At 45.1% G+C, this 20,219-nt stretch overlaps 2 protein-coding genes across 4 annotated transcripts; one reads left to right on the forward strand and one right to left on the reverse strand.

The window, feature by feature from the left end:
- Positions 1-5,821: 5,821 nt before the first annotated feature.
- tab3 (TGF-beta activated kinase 1 (MAP3K7) binding protein 3) lies at positions 5,822-12,402 on the forward strand. 2 transcript variants are annotated; one of them, XM_084692855.1, is made up of 7 exons: positions 5,822-6,035; positions 7,296-7,470; positions 7,724-8,918; positions 9,315-9,475; positions 9,974-10,067; positions 10,189-10,272; positions 11,561-12,402. In XM_084692855.1, the coding sequence occupies exons 2-7, from the start codon at positions 7,369-7,371 to the stop codon at positions 11,704-11,706; spliced, it is 1,782 nt and encodes a 593-aa protein (XP_084548981.1). In that variant the 5' UTR covers positions 5,822-6,035; positions 7,296-7,368; the 3' UTR covers positions 11,707-12,402. The 2 variants fall into 2 exon arrangements, with proteins under 2 accessions (XP_084548981.1, XP_084548982.1); XM_084692856.1 differs by lacking the exon at positions 5,822-6,035 and adding an exon at positions 6,079-6,305.
- Positions 12,403-12,458: 56 nt separating this feature from the next.
- On the reverse strand, positions 12,459-19,794 carry tmem47 (transmembrane protein 47). 2 transcript variants are annotated; one of them, XM_084692858.1, is made up of 4 exons: positions 19,380-19,794; positions 17,795-17,808; positions 13,906-14,046; positions 12,459-13,793 (listed from the first exon to the last, which is right to left on the reverse strand). In XM_084692858.1, the coding sequence occupies exons 1-4, from the start codon at positions 19,628-19,630 to the stop codon at positions 13,615-13,617; spliced, it is 585 nt and encodes a 194-aa protein (XP_084548984.1). In that variant the 5' UTR covers positions 19,631-19,794; the 3' UTR covers positions 12,459-13,614. The 2 variants fall into 2 exon arrangements, with proteins under 2 accessions (XP_084548984.1, XP_084548983.1); XM_084692857.1 differs by lacking the exon at positions 17,795-17,808 and having other exon boundaries at positions 19,405-19,794.
- Positions 19,795-20,219: the final 425 nt, after the last annotated feature.

Below are 20,219 nucleotides of genomic sequence, written 5' to 3' on the forward strand. Positions count from 1 at the left end.
TTTTGTGTATGTCTTTAGATAGGGCTCCCAGAAATTGCCTTGTCATTCCTTCTATCTTCCTTGTGGAAAGTTGCATGGCATTATACACTTTGGAAATATTGTGACCTCTGACTTGCCTTAGTGACACAGGCCTTTCATAGTCACACCTTACAAAGACCCAACTTATGGCTATGCAGGCATAATAAAACAGAATAATATACATTTTTCAATTATACAAGAAACTTAATTAATAGATAGGCATATTTCTCTCCTGGACATAACCAAAAGTTATGGGCTCGTGAGCTCAATATTGCAAGGTATAGAATCAAACATTGTTTATTATATTCAGAACATTTTAGACAGTATAGAAATAAATATAATTGTTGTTAACTGATCAGTGGTTTAAGGACAGACCTCGTCAAGAGGTGACCAGCACAAGTAATACATGAATCACACAGGGTGTACATAATACATTACAAAAAATGCTGTGAAACTTAGATGAAAGACTATTCTTGTGGGCCATCACAAAACATGTCTCAGTTTCTCCTTTATATTAAGGTAATTAAAGTAGAACATTTTCCAATTTAAAAAAACAATCTGATTCGAGACAAAAGGTCTCCTGTAGGGACAGGGATTAAATCCAAATAAAATAAGAACACAATAAAAAGCAAGACAAAGGCAGCACTAAAGCATACAGAAGTCACCAGCAACTCTGGAACTATGACATCATGATGAGACAAACCCAGCACAAACAAAGCACATCAAGAAAGATGTAAGAAAACACATTAGGCTGACAGCAAATCTGACAGAAATCTGACAGAACTTGTCTACTTACAGTATTTGACCGATGAACGAGTCGTTTAAGAGCTTTATAGACATTTAAGAGTTCCTGTCAGTGGTATAAGTGTAATGGTACCTAGTAGTAGGAAGAAAAAAAAATGCTTTTAGTTCTCTGCAAAAAAAAAAACAACTCATAAAGTTGTATAGAATTACTGTAAAAACAGACTGACTGCAAAACAACATAGACATGATTAAAATGAGCTGGAAGCTGCAGATATTCCTCCTACAAAATATTTGTGGAATAAACAATATTCAAAACAAAAGTTATTGCTTAAACACTTTTTTCTTTCTTTCTTGTTATCATGCTACCCAGCTGTTATAACTAAACTGTAATGTTTACATGGGCAACACTGTGTGACAGATGTTTGTTTCTGCTTAGGTGCTCCCAGGGTGGAAGCAGAAGAATATGGCCACCATTTTAGGGCCACATCTGCTATAAAACGATTGGCAAGTAATTACTGTTTTTTCTGTCCTTTATTGAAAGTCATAACTTGTGATGAAAAGCTATGGTAATTGATGCTAATTTAGGAAGGCATTACAAATAAGAAAAACTGGTCCCAATAGTAAAAAAAAAATGGTTACATTAGCTTGGCTGACAATTCAGGGTGGTGTGTGGTGGTCAACATGTCCAATATAGTTTGGAGTGGTGATGTGTCAGACTGGACACTTCAGACTGCCTCAGGCCAAGATTGGTAGAATGTTTCAGGCTTAAAATACTTCTGTTTAGTCTATGGTATATACCCTGACATAATGTCATTACTGTAAGTTAACAAATACTAGCTACAGTAAGGCTAGCCTGGCCCTGTGTCTAGGTGCTTCATGAAGCAGTTAACACCATCAAACAATATCAGGGGAAATTCTTGTTGATGATGCCTCCTAATATTGGTCCAATTCCTGTGTTTTGGGCTTCTTTACAAAAAATGGGATTGACCCTTTTCACATGGATTGTACAGAAGTCTATGCATTTGTCAAGGTTGCAGTGATTCCTCCAACATAAGTACATGAGCTTCTTGTTAAGTAAACACACCTTCTATTGGAAAGGATTCTACATGATGTTACATGCTAAGGGCTGTTTGTCTCTTGCCAGTTCTGGAGTAAAGAGAAATGTGCTTAATTTACCTAAATAAAAATAAATAAACTCAGTGGTAAAAATATATCCCGTCCTAGTTTTAGGAAGAGCATTCTCTGAAATCAAGTACGTTTTAGAAATAGATTTATGAAAAGTTTCATTGTATTAATTAATGTGTGTTGTGGGGTTCGGTAATGTTGCGTCTCCCCTGCTATGTGTTCTGATCTTGTGGAGGTTTAACCCTCTTTGGGATCGAGTCTCATCCCCTGTCTGTATCTATAATACAAATGTTTCCATCCATCCATCCATCATCTGCCGCTTGTCTGGGGATCGGGTCGCGGGGGCAGCGACCTAAGCAGGGAGGCCCAGACTTCCCTCTCCCCGGCCACTTCCACCAGCTCTTCCTGGGGGACCCCGAGGCGTTTCCAGGCCAGCCGAGAGACATAGTCCCTCCAGCGTGTCCTGGGTCTTCCCCGGGGCCTCTTCCCAGTGGGACGTGCCCGGAACACCTCACCAGGGAGGCGTCCAGGAGGCATCCTAATCAGATGCCCGAGCCACTTCAGCTGGCTCCTCTCGACGCGGAGGAGCAGCGGTTCTACTCTGAGCCCCTCCCGGATGACCGAGCTTCTCACCCCATCTCTAAGGGAGAGCCCGGACACCCTGCGGAGAAAGCTCATTTTGGCCGCTTGTATTCGCGATCTCGTTCTTTCGGTCACTACCCATAGTTCGTGACCATAGGTGAGGGTAGGAACGTAGATCGACTGGTAAATAGAGAGCTTTGCCTTTAAACTCAGCTCCTTCTTCACCACGACGGACCGATGCAGAGCCCGCGTCACTGCGGACGCCGCACCGATCCGCCTGTCAACCTCGCGCTCCATTCTTCCCTCACTCGTGAACAAGACCCCGAGATACTTGAACTCCTCCGCTTGGTTCAGGATCTCCTCCCCGACCCGGAGATGGCACTCCACCCTTTTCCGGTCGATTACCATGGCCTCAGATTTGGAGGTGCTGATTCGCATCCCAGCCGCTTCACATTCGGTTGCGAACCGCTCCAGTGAGAGCTGAAGGTCGCGGCCCGATGAAGCCAACAGGACCACATCATCTGCAAAAAGCAGCGACCGGATCCTGAGGTCACCAAACCGGACCCCCTCAACACCCTGGCTACGCTTAGAAATTCTGTCCATATAGGTAATGAACAGAATTGGTGACATAGGGCAGCCCTGGCGGAGTCCAACCCTCACCGGAAACAAGTTCGACTTACTACCGGCAATGTGGACCAAACTCTGGCACCGGTCGTACAGGGACCGGACAGCCCCGATCAGGGAATCCGGTACCCCATACTCTCGGAGCACCACCCACATGAGCCCCGAGGGACTGGTCGAACGCCTTTTCCAAATCCACAAAACATGTGTAGACTGGTTCTGCGAACTCCCATGTACCCTCCAGGACTCCGCGGAGGGTATAGAGCTGGTCCACTGTTCCACGGCCAGGACGAAAACCACATTGCTCCTCCTGAATCCGAGGTTCGACAATCCGACGGACCCTCCTCTCCAGGACCCCTGAATAGACTTTCCCAGGGAGGCTGAGGAGTGTGATCCCCCTAAAGTTGGAGCACACCCTCCGGTCCCCCTTTTTAAAGAGGGGAACCACCACCCTGGTCTGCCAGTCCAGAGGCACTGTCCCCGATGTCCACGCGATGTTGCAGAGTCGTGTCAACCAAGACAGCCCTACAACATCCAGAGCCTTAAGGAACTCCGGGCGGACCTCATCCACCCCAGGGGCCCCGCCACCGCGGAGCTTTTTAACCACCTCGGCGACCTCAGCCCCAGAGATTGAAGGGGCCCCCCCAGATGTCCCCAGACAGATCACTTGCTTCCCCTTCCTGAGCCGCCGGATGGTGGTCCAGAACCTTTTTGAAGCCGTTCGGAAGTCATTCTCCATGGCCTCGCCGAACTCCTCCCATGCCCGGGTTTTTGCCTCCACGACCGCCAAAGCCGCATACCGCTTGGCCTGCCGGTACACATCAGCTGCCTCAGGAGTCCTACCAGCCAATAAAGTCCAATAGGCCTCCTTCTTCAGCTTGACGGCATCCCTCACCTCCGGAGTCCACCACCGGGTCCGAGGGTTACCCCCGCGACATGCACCGACCGCCTTGCGGCTGCAGCTCCGGTCAGCCGCTTCAACAATGGAGGCCCGGAACATGGCCCATTCGGACTCAATGTCCCCGGCTCCCCCCGAGACATGATCGAAGCTCTCCCGGAGGTGGGAGTTGAAGCTCCTTCTGACAGAGGGTTCCGCCAGCCGTTCCCAGCAGACCCTCAAATTACGTTTGGGCCTGCCAGGCCTGACCGGCGTCTTCCCCCACTATCGAAGCCAACTCACCACCAGGTGGTGTCAGTTGACAGCTCTGCCCCTCTCTTCACCCGAGTGTCCAAGACATGCGGCCCCAAGTCCGACGACACAACTACAAAGTCGATCATCGAACTGAGACCTCGGGTGTCCTGGTGCCAGGTGCACATATGAACACCCTTATGCTTGAACATGGTGTTCGTTATGGACAAGCCATGTCTAGCACAGAAGTCCAGCAACAAAACACCACTCGGGTTCAGATCGGGGGGGCCGTTCCTCCCAATCACGCCCCTCCAGGTCTCACTGTCATTGCCCACATGAGCATTGAAGTCCCCCAGGAGGACGAGGGAATCTCCGGGAGGAGCGCTTTCCAGCACCCCCTCCAGAGACTCCAAAAAGGGTGGGTACTCTGAGCTGCCGTTTGGTGCATAAGCACAAACGACAGTGAGGACCCATCCCCCCACCCGAGGGCGGAGGGAGGCTACCCTCTCGTCCACCAGGGTGAACCCCAATGTACAGGCGCCGAACCGAGGGGAAACAAGTATTCCCAACCCAGCTCGACGCCTCTCACCAAGGGCAACTCCAGAGCGGAAGAGAGTCCAGCCCCTCTCAAGGAGACTGGTTCCGGAGCCTATGCTGTGCTTTGAGGCAAGGCCGACTATATCTAGCCGGAAACTCTCTACCTCGCGCACCAGCTAAGGCTCCTTTCCCGCCAGCAAGGTGACATTCCACGTCCCTAAAGCTAGCTTCTGCAGTCGAGGATTGGACCGCCAAGGCCCCCGCCTTCGGCCGCCGCCCGTCTCACACTGCACCCGACCCCCATGACCCCTCCTGCGGGTGGTGAGCCCACTGGAAGAGGGTCCCACGTTGTCTCTTCGGGCTGTGCCCGACCGGGCCCCATGGGAAAAGGCCCGGCCACCAGGCGCTCGCCATCGAGCCCCACCCCCGGGCCTGGCTCCAGGGGGGGCCCCGGTGACCCGCTTCCGGGCAGGGGCAACTGAGAACCATTAATGTTTTTCTTCATGGTTGTTTTTTTAATGTTAAATGTTTCCATTTATTCAAAATCTGAATATTTTCAATTTCCAGGTTGTGTCTGTCTTATATCCCTATTGCTTCTTTCCTGTGGTGTCTACTGATGTCCAGACTGGTGTCCAGTCTTTGCTGGTTTCCTTTAATAACTGTTCATCCAGCTCGCAGCATGAAAGGGACAGTGGCCAGGACTTAAAAGTGGGTCTCAAGCCTGTAACATGAGCTCAGAAACTAAATATAGGCCAGTAACAGTTAATTCATTTCAAACTGTGTTATAGACTCGGGGTTCAAATAGGTTACATAGAAAAAAAATACTAAAACAGCACAATACGACATACAGTCATTGTATTTAAAGAAAAGACATGTCCTGCCTAAGCTGCAGTTGGACTCACAGGTTCTCTTTCACTGCATTCTACTGTGGTCTACATTGTTTTTATTTTATTGTAAAAAAAAAAAAAAATTGTGTTAACTGGGAATAATGTATGCAAGCAATAAATTACGCATGCATTCTGCAAGACGGTGACCAAGGTACACCCGCCCACTTGCGCAGTTACGATCTAGGCTGACTTCATATGAGTAGTTCCTGGTGCTGCTGACATCTAGCTATCGCGATAAATGTGTTCCTTTCGTGTTTGTCGACGGCGGCCTATACTCTCGGAATGCGAAATAATACATTTTACTTTATCAAGAGTTTCCAATAAAATATATTGCCACGTTAACCCTTGGAACCTAGCTATGGCCAAGGGCAGAGCATAGAAGTGTACCCAAGGTATGTCAAAATAACCATGCTCAAAATAAATGAGCCACCCTAGCATAGCGCTAGCTAGCTACTGTAACATTAACACTAATGGCAGTCAGAAGCCTAATCTGACAGGAAGATGTACGTGCGTTTACGTGTAGTTAGTTAGCTACGCTTGTTTGCTTCCAGTATCTATATACCTAGCTAGTTGCTACAGCAAAATACTTCAAGTCTTATACTACAGCTAAGGGGCTTGAATAGCTGTCTTGCAGTTAACCAGCTATGCCAATCATCAGACAGGTATTGCTAAGTAGCTGTCTCGTTGTATACGCACTGTAGCTATATAGCTAATATTGATTAGTTGGCCCAATTGTATCATGTGCTCATGCTGCGTGCAGCATTAATTTATAACAAAATCTTTTAAAAAGCATTAATTCATAACTTAACTAGCTAGGCTAGCTGGCTATTGTTGCTAGCTTAGCTCACTACTTACTGTACTAGCTACATACAGTAGCCAGTAATGCATATGGGTGGTGACGAAGTTTGTTTAATGGTTTGATGACCTTAGTTAAAATGCTTTATGCTGTCTCGTCCGATGTTTGTTGAAATGTAAACAGGTATGCCAGCAACATTTTAATTCAGCTAGTAAACTCATATAGACTAGCGGCTATCCCAGCTAGAACGTCTTAAGCATGCTAGCTAATCAGTACAGTAAAGAGAGCTAGAGCTAGCACTAGCGAAATGTTTCCGGTTGTGTCTGCTTGCCGCCGTTCAACACGTAGCCTAGCCAGTTAGGAGACCCTTATTTTGTTGTGCATCATGCTGTTGCTTTGTGCATAATTACAATGTTAAACCAACACACAGTAACTACAAGAAGCTACAACGTATTCCCTTCCCTTTCCTCGTTAACTAGCTTTAGCACTATCTTTGGCGTTGTATCACTAAATCGTATTAGCAATCCAACTATAATACATCGACACCGTTTCCAATTCTAGCTAGCACTAGCTAGCAAGTGTGTCTGCGTGTTTTGTCCAGTGTTTTATTTAGCCTGTTAACATGGGTACTGTAGCTAGATTGCTAACGTTAATCCTGATAGTGAATGTTCAGTTCTATGTCTTCCCCAAAACTGGCTGTGACTGTGCTGTATATTTGGTCGCTATTTACACATTGTCTAGTCAATGATACTAGCCTGCTAATTACTGTTTGACCGTGAGGCCAGTTAAACTGCAAAGGCAGATGAGCTGATTATTACACTCTGGGACAGATGAGTGTGTGTGTGTCTGCCTGTAGGGGATGACAGGAGGACAGTTGCAGCGCTTGCGGCTGCGGACTCAGTGAGTCTGAGTGTCTCTGTGGGCCCAGGATGGCGCAGGGGGGCCCTCAGCAAGACTATCACATCCTGCAAGACCTCAGGCAGCGCTTCCCAGAGATCCCAGAGGCAGTAGTGTCCCAGTACCTTCTGCAGGTATACTACCCAGTCAAATGTTAATGGACATTGACACATTGATTGACACATTGATTGATGATTTGCCATTGGGAAAGTCTCAAGGCTCACATTTGGCTATTTCAAAGCTTGTGGCTTGTGTGTTATTCATCTAGCCTACCAGTATCCAGATCAAGGATAGGCAAGCCCGATTTAGCCTAACTCAAGCACTTGCACATCTCTCCACTTTACATCACCAACCCTGTGTTGTCTTTTCTCTACTGCTGTCCTCCAGAACAATAACAACCTGGATCTATGCTGCCACCTGCTGGCCCAGGAGAGTAACAGATACCTCTATGGGGAGTTCCACAGTCCAGAAGAAGGGGTCCGCCTGAGCCAGAACCACATGCTGCACATCAACGTGGGAGGGAACGCTAATGGTGGTGGAGTGGGCCGCTCCTTGGTGCACAGCTCCAGTGATGGCCACATTGAGCCCCAGCGGTCCAGCTTCCCAGAGCCCCTCTCGGCCCCTGCAGCCTCCTCCCAGGGGTACAACCCCTTCTTCATGAATGACCAGGGACGTTCTGCCAGCACCCCTCCTCCTCCTCCCTCCATGCAGGGCATGTCACCCTTACCCCGTTACACCATAAATCCCATTACGGTTACGCTCTCCCAGAACCTGCCCTCGGCCCCCCTGGCCTTGCAGATCCCCCCTGGCCCCCCCTGGCCAACCAGTGGAGGAAACACCCTTTACATCCGTCCCTCCCCATCCCAAAGTCCTCAACCCACCCCCTGGCCCTCAGCCGGAGGGTCTGTGTATCAATCCTCGCCCTACTCCACTCCCACGTACCCCTCTCCCTACAGCTCACCCCAGCATCAGGTCCAGCATCAACCCCCAACCCAGCACCAGATCCATCCCCAGCAGCAGGCCTCCCATGTTTTCCTTCCCATCAGCCCCCCCACCCTCCCTAGCATGCCTTACCACCATCACCAGCAACAGCAGCAGCCGTACAGGTCCTACCTCTCCAAGAAGAACCAGATAGAGATCACCCTGGAGGGCCCACGTCCGCGCAGCAACTCCCCTGTGCATGGTCCCCAGGGGACCCTCTACATGGCCACCAGCCCCTCACCCAGCTCCCCCTCCAGGGGAATTGCCATGAGCGGACCCCAAGGGCCCCCAGCCTACCACCCGGGGATGTACCTGCAGCATCAGGGGCCAGCGAGGCCCCGGCCAGCCTCCTCACCCCAGCCTGCACAGTCGGCATACACCTTCAAGATCAAAGTGTCCCCCCAGGGGGGCCAGAGGCCTCCGGTCTCCCCGCCCGTGGTCGATGCAGAGTCCCTGCTGAACATCGTTGATCAGGGGGAGCACCACGCCACGCCCGCACCCATCCTGCCCATCTCAGCCCTGCCCAGCAACGTGGTGAGCCACATCAGCCGCATGCCCCGCCGCTCCAGCTCCGGCTCGGATGACTACGCGTACACGCAGGGTAGGTGCTGCTGTGGGGGTTGTTTTGAGAGCCCGACAGAGGTGCAGGCGTACGAGTGTAGCCGTAATGTACAAGGGGTTGGACAACTGACAACAAGTTAGGAAATTTAAATATGGTGGTTGACAGACATGGAAAAGTTATGGGGATGGATATAATCCTTAATTTCTTGGAAAAAAGTAATGAAAATGTGTGAGACTTATTTTCACCTGCACCTTCCCTCATATGTGCATCAAAACACCTGCCCGGAGAGCTTTATACACACACTTTTAGAATAGATAATGCAGAAAAGTGATTGAAATTCCGAATGTCAGTCATGGAAATAAGTTTTCGGGTCATGCAACTCTACTGAAAAAGAGACAGCGTGTTTGAACCCTTCTTGTTGTAATCCCCCCTCAGCCCTCCTGCTCCACCAGAGAGCCAGGATGGAGCGCCTGCTGAAAGAGCTGCTGATGGAGCGCCAGAAGCTGGAGCAGCTGAAGGCTGATGTCAATGACATGGAGTACGATGCCCTCCAGAGGCGCTTCAGACGAGTCAACAGCACCAGCCTCATCCCCAGGGTAAGAGCCTGCTTCCGGAGCACTGCGCAAAAGGACGTGTAGATACAGGTCAGATGGCTGAGCGGTTACAGAGTCGGGCTATTAAACAGAAGGTTGTTGGTTCGATTCCCGGCCGTGCCAAATGACATTGTGTCCTTGGGCAAGACACTTCACCCTACTTCCCTTGGGGGGTATGTCCATGTAGTTACTGTAAGTCGCTCTGGAAAAGAGCGTCTGCTAAATGACTAAATGTAATACAGATGCAGGCAGAAAAAAGCAGGGCTCTTGTGGAATCACACGCACACACACACACATATCCATCCAACGTAATCCTTGAGGGTGAGGCCTGTTCCTAGATGAGCGGGCACCTGAACTCAGATTAGTTCATCATCAACGTCTCGGACTTCTTAGTTTTCTATCTCGCAGAAGTCCATTTTGCTGTTTCTATTGGTGTAAACCGATTTCAGCCTTGATAATGATCAACCCCTTTAATTCTGTTGCTGTCTATTTGCGCCCCAGCCCGAAGAAATGACCAGATTGCGCAGTCTGAACAGACAGCTTAAGATAGATATCGACTGCACCCTGAAGGAGACGGATCTGCTGCAGTCTAGAGGTAACAAACTCACACAGACGTGCATGTTTTGTCCAAGGCTCAGATATTTGACTGAATGATTAATGATGCAAGTGGTTGATGTGTCTATATCTTTTGACTGGTCCTGGGGGAATCTTTTTAGGAAAGTTTGATCCAAAAGCAATGAACAACTTTTATGACAACATCCAGCCTGGGCCTGTGGTGCCGCCTAAACCAGGAAAAAAAGGTGAGAACCACAAACCACCTCATCAGTCCATCTGTCACGCCTCTTTGGAATGGAAACAAACATGGTTAGACTATAAAAACTGTACATCCGAGTTAGGGCTGCAACAACGAATCGATTAAATCGATAAAAATCTATTATTAAAAGCGTTGGCAACTAATTTCATTATCGATTTGTTGTGTTGCGTGACTATTATGCCACTCAATAAGTTGCGGAGATGTTTGAGTATATACAAAAAAAAGTTTAGTTAAGCGCGGAGCGGAGGTAGAGGAAAGGCCATTGGAGAGACGTTGTTGAGTAACCTTGTTCTGCAACACATGGTGGAGGCAGAGAAATCAGTACGACCCAAGACATCCAAGGTGTGGGAGCATTTCACACTAAATACATCGAAAAAGTGGGTTATTTGACCGAGGTGAAGTTAGTTTCATATTTGACATTCGTCTCACAATCGGAAGACACTATTTTGCAGCATCGTGTTAGGGACCAGGTGAAAACTACCCATACCATCTTGAAAAATCTTTAATAATATTTTTAGGAATATAAAACCTCAAACAGACAATAACAATATCTGGTATACGTCCACAGCCTTTACTTTGTCAATGAAGTTATAAATAAAATGAAAGAAAATCACTCTTTGAAAATAGCTTAATCCTCGCCAATCTTAACCTTTTTTCAAAATTGTCAAAAAATCGTAAATATACACCAGATTATTCGAATAAAGTCTGGCCTACTTCCACAACCTTTCAATTTTCAATAAAGTTTTAAACAAAACTCAAATAAATTGCTCATCTTGGAAAATAGCATTAAATCCACTCTAAAATTAATAACTTTTTCAAAATTGTGTGCCTGTTTGTGCACATTCTGAAGATTTTTTGCACTGTGAATTTGCACTGTTAGTTCTGTTTTAGAATAAAGGGTTGGAAATTTATGTTTTTTTAATCAGATTCATCGTTTAATCAAAAAAAAGAATTGACAGATTAATCGATTATTAAAATAATCCTTAGTTGCAGCCCTAGTCTGAGTATAATAATCTTTTTGGGGGATTTTAAACGTAGTTGGACTTGTTTTTTGTATAAATGGCATATCTAGTGACTTCATTTAAGTAAACAACAGGTTATTTTGAGAAATCTCATCCAGTGAAATTCACTTACTGTACTGGCAGCCAAATTATTATTTTTTTTAACATAACTTATATTTTTGTGCTTAGAATTTGATAGGGTAATTTTGCTGTGTATTTGAAGGAACATTTTACAATGTACCATACGCATCCACAACGTTGTGTTTGTCACAGAAGGGGAGCAGGGCTCCAAGCCGACTGTGGGGCCTCAAAGGGACGAAGACTTTGAGGGGCCTCGTTGGAACTGTGAAAGCTGCACCTTCCTCAACCACCCTGCACTCAACCGCTGTGAACAGTGCGAAATGCCGCGCTACACTTGAGTCCGGCCCCCGTCCTGCCCCCATCCTCGCTCTCTACACCAGACCTGGCCCCCTGACAAGGAAACCACCCACAATGTTTAAATTCGACACTTGACCTTTCTCTTTGGCCCGACCCTCGCATGTTCTGTCGACATGCGTGGAAGCCTTGCCCAGTTCCTGAGGAAGAGGCCGTTTCACCGTGTCTCATTGAACTCAGAGAAACACTCATGCACTTTGACCCTTGTCTTCAAGAGACTGTTTCCACGGCGATGCAAAAAGGAGTGAGGAGCGGTAGACCGGACAGCGGCTCAAGACCGTTCGGCAGGAGGATCTGTGGTTTACTGATGGAACATTCCCTGCAGAATGAGACTGCCCTGTTTACAAGACTGAGCCCATTCCCTAACCCAGTGGAGACCCTTCTTAAAGCGTGACATCCCCTTTAACCAAGACTGTCACTCATTCTCATGATGGGCCAATCCAATGAGATGAGAGGCATGAGAGGGTTTGGTTAACTAATATCCATGTAGACTTTACACTGAATCAGCTCTTATGCACAAGAGCTCCTCTCATTGATTGAAGAACACTAAAGAGACTTGCATATAAATATATTCCTGGTACTTTTATGCATATTATGCCACACTGTATTCCATGTAAAAAGATTCAAATTTCCTGTGTAAATGCCTCAAGTTGCTGTACTTAATAAAGGAGATGATTCTATGTGACTGGTTGTGTGTGTGTGTGTCCCCTCTCCCAAATGAACACACACGCTGGCCTTTCTTTATATATTTATTGTTAGTAAACAAGCCAACAGGCATCAGACACACAGCAGGCAATGTTACCATGCAGACATTCATACACACCTTGCTTTCATGCACACACACACACACACACACTCCTATCAGACATCCCTACTATATCTTCATATGCCAACCTTGATTTTATTATAAAGACCAACTACATAAACATTTGTAAAGAGAAAAACTAGTTATGCACAATTTCTTTTTAAACCAGAAGACCTATATCCAAAACATGCCTCCATCATAGGCTTCAGTAGTATAGAGGTATATCACCACAGAGCATGGGTAGAAAAGAGTGGCTACTGCTATCACAAGCAGAGCAAAGTAGGGGTTAAGCGCCATGTTTTAATTGGTAACCAAAGGTCTTAGATTTGGTAATTATTGTCATGTGTACTGCAGTGCTAATGATTAACCTATCACATTTTCCTTCCAAAATGGCTTGTCCAATAAAAACTCACCTTTTGGGTGATGTCTGGGTAATGTTCTGTGGGGTTTCCTCATTTTCCTTCTGTCTCCTTCTTTTATAAACCCCATCCTCTGAACTGGAGAAGGACAAGTAGAAGCCATGGTGCCTGGCAGCATGCTCAATGTCATGTGCCTTCACCCACCAAGCATCTGTATTCCCCACACTAGCTGATAAACTGAAGGCACATACCATTCAACAATCATCTAATACATTTGTGGAGGCAAGCAACATTCCTCTGGGAGGGAAGATCTTTCTGACCTTTGACCTTCTATGTGTGCGTCAGATCCACCCTTGTGTAAGGTTTGGCAAATCCATCTGTGCTGCTATTTTGCCTGCCATCAGGTTCATTGGTGATATCTCATTGGTCCTATATTTTCATAGCACGGCCTTTATTGGCTGCTCTGCGTCAGGGGAATGTTGAACACTGGTGAGAGATACTTCTAGAAAACTTCATACTCATACTGTACCAAGTGAGCTTATTCTTTGAAACTTGACAGTAAACAATCAGTTGCCTGTAAAACATTGATCATCTAACTTGACAGTGGTTACTTCATGTTCCAGTCGGTGTCCTGTACTGTGTACTGTAATGTTCTGAACAAGGCTAGGTTTAAAGGGCTGCTACCAGGGATAGAATACTGGATATGGCAACATGAGTTCCTCCATCCTTCAGTAGTAGTCTTCGTAGTTCTTCGGGTTCAGGCAGTAGAGGAGGGCACCCCCGAATGAGAAGATAGTGGCCCCCCAGGCCAGGCCATAGCCCCAGTTGAACTCATGGTACACCCTCAGGCTTACAGTCTCAATGAACTTTATGGGATACAGGACCAAACTGCAGGCTTGCAGCACCACTGATGGTAGACACCCAGAAACACAGAGAAAGACAGAGAGACATGGGGAGAAAGAAAATTACATATCTACATGAGAATTGTGTGTGTGTGTGCGCGCGTGCCAGAACCGTACCTGCAGCAAACAGCATCACTGCTACAGGTGTATAACAGCGTCTCCTGGCACCAGGGCACACTGACACTAACCCCACCAGGAAAGAGAGGAAGATGAGGGCCGCGCCACCGAGCAAGAGAGCCAGGGTGGCAATCTGCCAATCTGCCAGAGACAAGGGGGTGGGGGGGGAAGAGAGTCATAAAACTACACTCACTCACCGAAGGAATGCATGGGGTCTCTAGTGGCATGGCCAGGGGTCAGGGAGATAGAATGACAGGGGACATGAGGGAGTCAGAAAGTTAAGCTCTAGTTTAGCGACACATCTGTCTTACCCAGAATGCCAAATTATACAGACTCAATTCAATACTCAGAGCATCATAGAATGTGAAACAAACATCACACAGGTTTGCTGGATGTTTTGATATCCATGGTGTTGTAAATGGTTCAGGAATGCTAACAATATGCTAAGTAATACTACCTACGGTATCACACCAGATCTACAAAAACACCTACAGCAGAAAAGTGCTGAGAGCACAAACACACACATGCACGTACACACACCTCATAATGAATCACTCTGCAGCAAGAGACTGAGTAATTTGCTGGGTGACTCCGATAATAGGTATCCCTTCCTCTTGCCTGTTGCAATGTCAGCAGCATTCTCAGCATTTCATTCAGAAGTGCTCCAAAAACACTCAACCTGAGACTACAGCAACTAGAAATAGCTCTCTATCTTCACTGGAATGCTAGCAGGGAGAAGAGCAGCTAAAATAAGGAGGGAAGTGTGGGAGAGAGGGATATCGTTCACTACCACGTCCACACAGAACCTGCCCTTGTTTCTAGAAGCACTACATGTATTGTACAATGAATGCTAGTGGCGCATTATCTACACATTGTAAAACCTCAACAGTTAAATTTACTCAAATGGTTTGATAAACTGAATTGCCTAGAACCATTTGAGTTGAAGAACTGGATAATGCGTTATTTACATGCAGCTAACCAGGAAACACAGCGTTGATCAGCTACTGTGTCTTGGGGGCTTGACATAACCTTACATGTTATAAGGAACATTTTCAATTACATTAAAGAGTAAATGAACAACCAAACCAATGTTTGGGGTTAAAACCTTTAGTTTAATACTTACAGCTAAACATATCAATCCTGGTCTTAATTCCAACAATTCTTCCCCAAAAAATTTGGGGACCTAAATATCAGTACAGTGCAAAGTAAACACATCTCTACTTCAATACTGCATAGTACAGTGCAGAAAAAACAAAGTCAGTGCATCAAACATCAAACAGTTTTGTGTTTTTTTTTTTGTCTCTTGCCAGTCAGCTGTATAACAGGATCAGGTGGCTGAGCGGTTAGGGAATCGGGCTAGTAATCAGAAGGTTGCCGGATCGATTCCCCACCATGCCAAATGACGTTGTGTCCTTGGGCAAGGCACTTCACCCCACTTGCCTCAGGGGAATGTCCCTGTACTTACTGTAAGTCGCTCTGGATAAGAGCGCCTGCTAAATGACCAAATGTACATGTAAATACAACACACATAGAAACGACAAAAAATCACAAAAAGTAATACAGCTAAGTGCTGCTTTAGGTGCCCTTAGGCCAAGCGAAAAGTTGTCGACTTGAAGCTTGAAGAGGAGCATCTTGAGATAGCAGTTATGGAGAGGTGCATTGAATATTAATATCACTCCACTTCTGGAGCACAAAAAGTGCACAAGGGTCACTGATGTCACTGATGTCACTGATGTCGCATAATCAAAGCACCTGAGTCTGTGAGTACGGCTGGATGATGTCTTGGAGTATGAGGGGCACATCCTGTTGGCCGCAGTGTAGATAAGGGTCAGGGCAGCCAGTGTGACCTCAGTTATGTTGCATATACAAAGTACCGGCATTTTCTTAATGTAATTACACCACAACAAGGATGATGGTGCAAAGTGTTCCCAAAACAATTGGTTAACCAATTCATTTTTGTCATGACCACCACATTCTGTCCTTACCATTACAGTGCTGATGGGATTTTGACATGATTTGGTTATTAATAGAAGTTTTTACAGCATGCTATTTCAAGAGCTAACATAAGATGCATCCCAAATACAAATTAAAAACATATATATTGTAATCATTTGCTGAAATTATTGATTTGTAATTATGTTATGTACAATCAAATTTTAAAAGATTAAGATCTCCCTCAATATTCCACTGTCACTATATTTTTTTACTGCAATTTTCTAGGGGAAAACTATGATATAATGAAATGTGCTTGTTGTGGTGTATATTACTTTTTGCACATATATATGTGCAATATAATGGTTTAGAATTGTAAATCAATGGGTGGGCTAATTTCGAAGGCTATTTTGGACTGTTGACGTATTAACTGTACATAATTAGTTGGATTCTGAGTAATGGTAAGTTCATATACAGAGGCCTGTAGGAATAACATCCCGTCTGTAAACAGAAGGGGAAGGTAGGGTATTCTATTACATTGAAAGGACGTCCTGTCTGTAGGGAAAGTAATCCCATCAGAAAAGTGTTTTGTACACTATGTATGCATGTTATTATAAAGTACAGATATTACAATCAGAAATAATCACATAAGGAAAAAAGATCCAGTTAAAAGCTACATCTAAATCTATATTTTGTAAAATGCCTATTGAAGTTTGTTGCCTGGAAGGAAACATTTATGTCCACTGCTATCCCAGAAAGGCAAAATACCCAGCCAAGTATTTCCTTCGTCAAGCCACAAAACTCATAAAAACATTCAACCAGAAAACATGACACCATGTTAAGCTGCACACCAGGTCCCTCTCCAGCTGTGGGAGACTTCCTCCAGGGGGCCAAGCTCCTCAAACAAAAACAAACTTCAGCTTCTTTGACCAAATATGGCTTAAAGATATAAAGTTATAAATGGCCATGTCAGCACAGGACATTGGAGAGATACAGAAAACACAGCTCCCATTCTCAAGCCTGTGCTTTCTAAACATGAGGTTCCTTCAAAGGAAGACATCAACCTTCCTTTTTCAAGCTACAGCATAATATGTTTGGAGCATGTTGTCATATTGTCTGTTTGCCTTGCTATTCCAGTAAAGGTAGGCTGGAAAGCACTTGCAGAGGCATTTGCAATCCTTATCGGCAGGGGTGTCGTTAGACCCTTTTTACAAGGGAACATGCCCCCGTATAAATCTGCTGTGCCCCAGTAAAATCTAAAGTTTGAGTTTTAACAATTTACTTTATTTGTCAGTGCATTAATTTAGATTGATAATCTTGGAAAAAATAAACGTAGTATCCCAATCAACGCTTGTAAAATCAAAGCAGTTTAACCAAAACACAAACCGATGCATGTCAGCACGCTCTTCTGAACTTGCCAAATAGCCACTGCAGCACAGGAGTCCAGGTGTCGGACTCGGCACACAAGTCAGATTTGAGGTAGGCTAAGAAAACATTACAAAACTAAAGAAAGTTTCTAAATGATAAGCCTACCGATCATCTTATTTTGACTAAAACATAAAAACAATATAACATCAATTTAAAAAAACAGTATTTGCGCTCAAATGAATACAAAAAAAATGTGTGCTGATATCAAACTTGGCGTCCCTGAACTGTTGTATAGTGGAGTTAAGAAAGGGGAGTTTCTATAGCCGAGTCAGTGGCGGTTCTAGACAGATTTTACTGGGGGGGTCAAGGGGGGGGCCAGTGTTTAATCAGAGGGGCACATAAAAAATGGAAACACATATTTAAACGTGAAATACTTTAATTTTGCTTTACATTAAAATCATACAAACGGCTTTGGCTCTCCCTCTTCCAGCTCCTCAGCTCTCTCAATACCTTGAGATGTTTCTCAAACTTTTTTATTTACTGGGGCAAAAAAGGCTGCAATGTCCCTTCTTAGTTTCATGATGACTACTAGAAGAAGAAAAACTTGTAAAAAAAAAAAATATATATATATAAACATTTGTATTATTCAGTCAGCTCAGGGGGGCCACAGGGGGGCCACAGGGGGGGCCAGGGACATTTTACTGGCCATTGTAGGCCCCCGTGTAAAAACGCCCCTGAGCCAAGTAGTGTGCTTGGAAGACAAAAAAAGGATATGAATAGGGGCCTGTGCCCCAGTAGAGTTTTATGTCTAACAACGCCCCTGCTTATCAGCCTGTGTATATTAAAAAATCTAGCTTGAGTCTGACCTCAGGCAGAAACCCCCAACTATGACTTTGCTGGTGGAAAATTAGATATCTAAACACTAATTATGACTCGCAAGGGGCTGCAGAGCTGGAAATGAACAATCTTTTAGGTTTTATTCTGAAACTAAAGGGAAGTGTGTTATTGAAGAGCCCAATGATGAGTGGGCCTACTCACACAGTAGCTCGAAATTTGTCCCGCCCTCTTGTACTGACATGGTATCTGCGCAAAATATTTTCACACAAATGTTCCACATTCCTGAGTCTGTGGCTGTATCTTTTACAACTGACGTCTGGCAGTGTGTATGCACATACATGTGTTTAATGCTGAGGGCATGACGCAGGGAAAACATGAATATAGAGAGAAGCTAATTACTGTGTGAGGCTTAATCAATATTTAAGCAAAGCCAAGTACAACCTAAAGGAAATTGACAGTTTGCTGTGTGCAGTTACTGCGGTATGCTGAGTCGTAGGCCTTTCCTTGTCTTACAATCAAGCTAGAAGCTACCCTGTGGAAACTTCGAAGTGACGGGAGAGGGCTACAGTAGGTCCAACATGGCCAAATTAAAACACCAAATGCTGTTGTCTTTCAAAACAATAAAGGTGTATTAACTGCATTTAAATAAAAGTCGATAATATATCAAGACAAAAAAAAGATAACTTGAAAAGTAATTGGGAAGTTGGCGGCCTACGCGAAAAAAAAGAGTTTTCTGAGTGGTTTACTTAGTATGCATAGTTTATGTAGAACTTTATTTTTTTTCTGAGAAATAGCATTACCAGAATGCTGTACTTGTTTCCGTGGTTACTAATCTCCCGGCATTTAGATCTCTGGGGAGTTTGGTTCTCAAAGTTGTCCTCGCTCCTTGCCCGGTGAAGGAAGCTCAACAAAGGCTCATTTTGTGAGCAACAAAAGCCGAATAAAACCCAGCTGGACCGCTGCTTGTGAAACAAAATTCAGTGGCAGGTTGGAAAATGTGTAAGAAACACATTAGCATAGCATGTTTTTCATTTGATAGGCCTAAAGTAAATTAGGGTAGCCTATATAGGCTAAATCGTTCTGTGTGATGGATGGCTTGGCTGCCCAGGCAAGACAATACATTGAGTAATAAAACTAATACAAAGTAATTGACACAAATATTAGATTAGTAATTCAATCTAAAACTCTGACAGTCTATGCTCTATCCTTATAGTGATAGTAAGGCCCTTTGTTATTCAGCTCAATAGATCATTTAAATATGAATGTAAGACCGATGGATACATTTTAGAGAAAAATAAACTTAAATAAGTGTAAACTTTTGGTTTTACAGGTTAAACAAGTGATACATGGGGCAGGTCTCACCTGTCCTTAACGTGGTGTTGCATTCCCATGTTTCGGACGTGACTGGCTTCCAGCATGATTCCCACAGAGAGAGGTAATATTGGTCGTCCGCCGTGACCCACGCCGGGCTCAACACGGCCCCTACATCCAGACACAGAGCGAGGAAGACGCACACCAAGCCCACCAACTTCAGAGGCGTCAACGAAGACACGCGCACCTCCTCTGTTCTGCTCACGGATGAAGCCATATTTGGTGGATAGGCCTCGTGATGGAAAAACAAGTCTTCCTCGAATAAAGTAAATTTATCGTCGCCTGATTTACGAAACGTGACAATTATTCTTCCCTGCGATTGTATTTGGGGGTAGGATATCACTGCGCGTCAGGGACGCCGCTCCAGCTATACTATTTCAGTTTGTGATTGCACTGCACATCGCAGAATTGTCCATGTTGCACCTGCAGGGTCCTAGTGCAGGACTTTCACGAGCTACATACCCTCTCTCCGAAGTACCAGCTACAGATATACATAAGAGTAAGACATGCGTCTGTTGGGGTCATAATAAAAATATAATGATATATTTTTATACATTCACCTTATGTTCACAGGTTTCATGCCCATTATTCAAGCTTTTGATTCTCTTAAGCTCAAATGTCCTTTTTACTGCCTGTAATAGATGCAATTATTCCCGAGGAAGCACATGTACTGCCCAATTGAACCCTTCAACAGTGTCGTCACTTTTTATTTAATTAACGATATACTCTTTTTTGGTATAAAACATGAATACAATTATTTACCAACTTGATTATGCATTATATCTTACTGTCTTATGTATATTAAA

This window comes from Hypomesus nipponensis, chromosome 26, assembly GCF_054491055.1.
Source record: "Hypomesus nipponensis isolate SF chromosome 26, ASM5449105v1, whole genome shotgun sequence".
In the NCBI taxonomy this organism is placed as follows: domain Eukaryota; kingdom Metazoa; phylum Chordata; class Actinopteri; order Osmeriformes; family Osmeridae; genus Hypomesus; species Hypomesus nipponensis.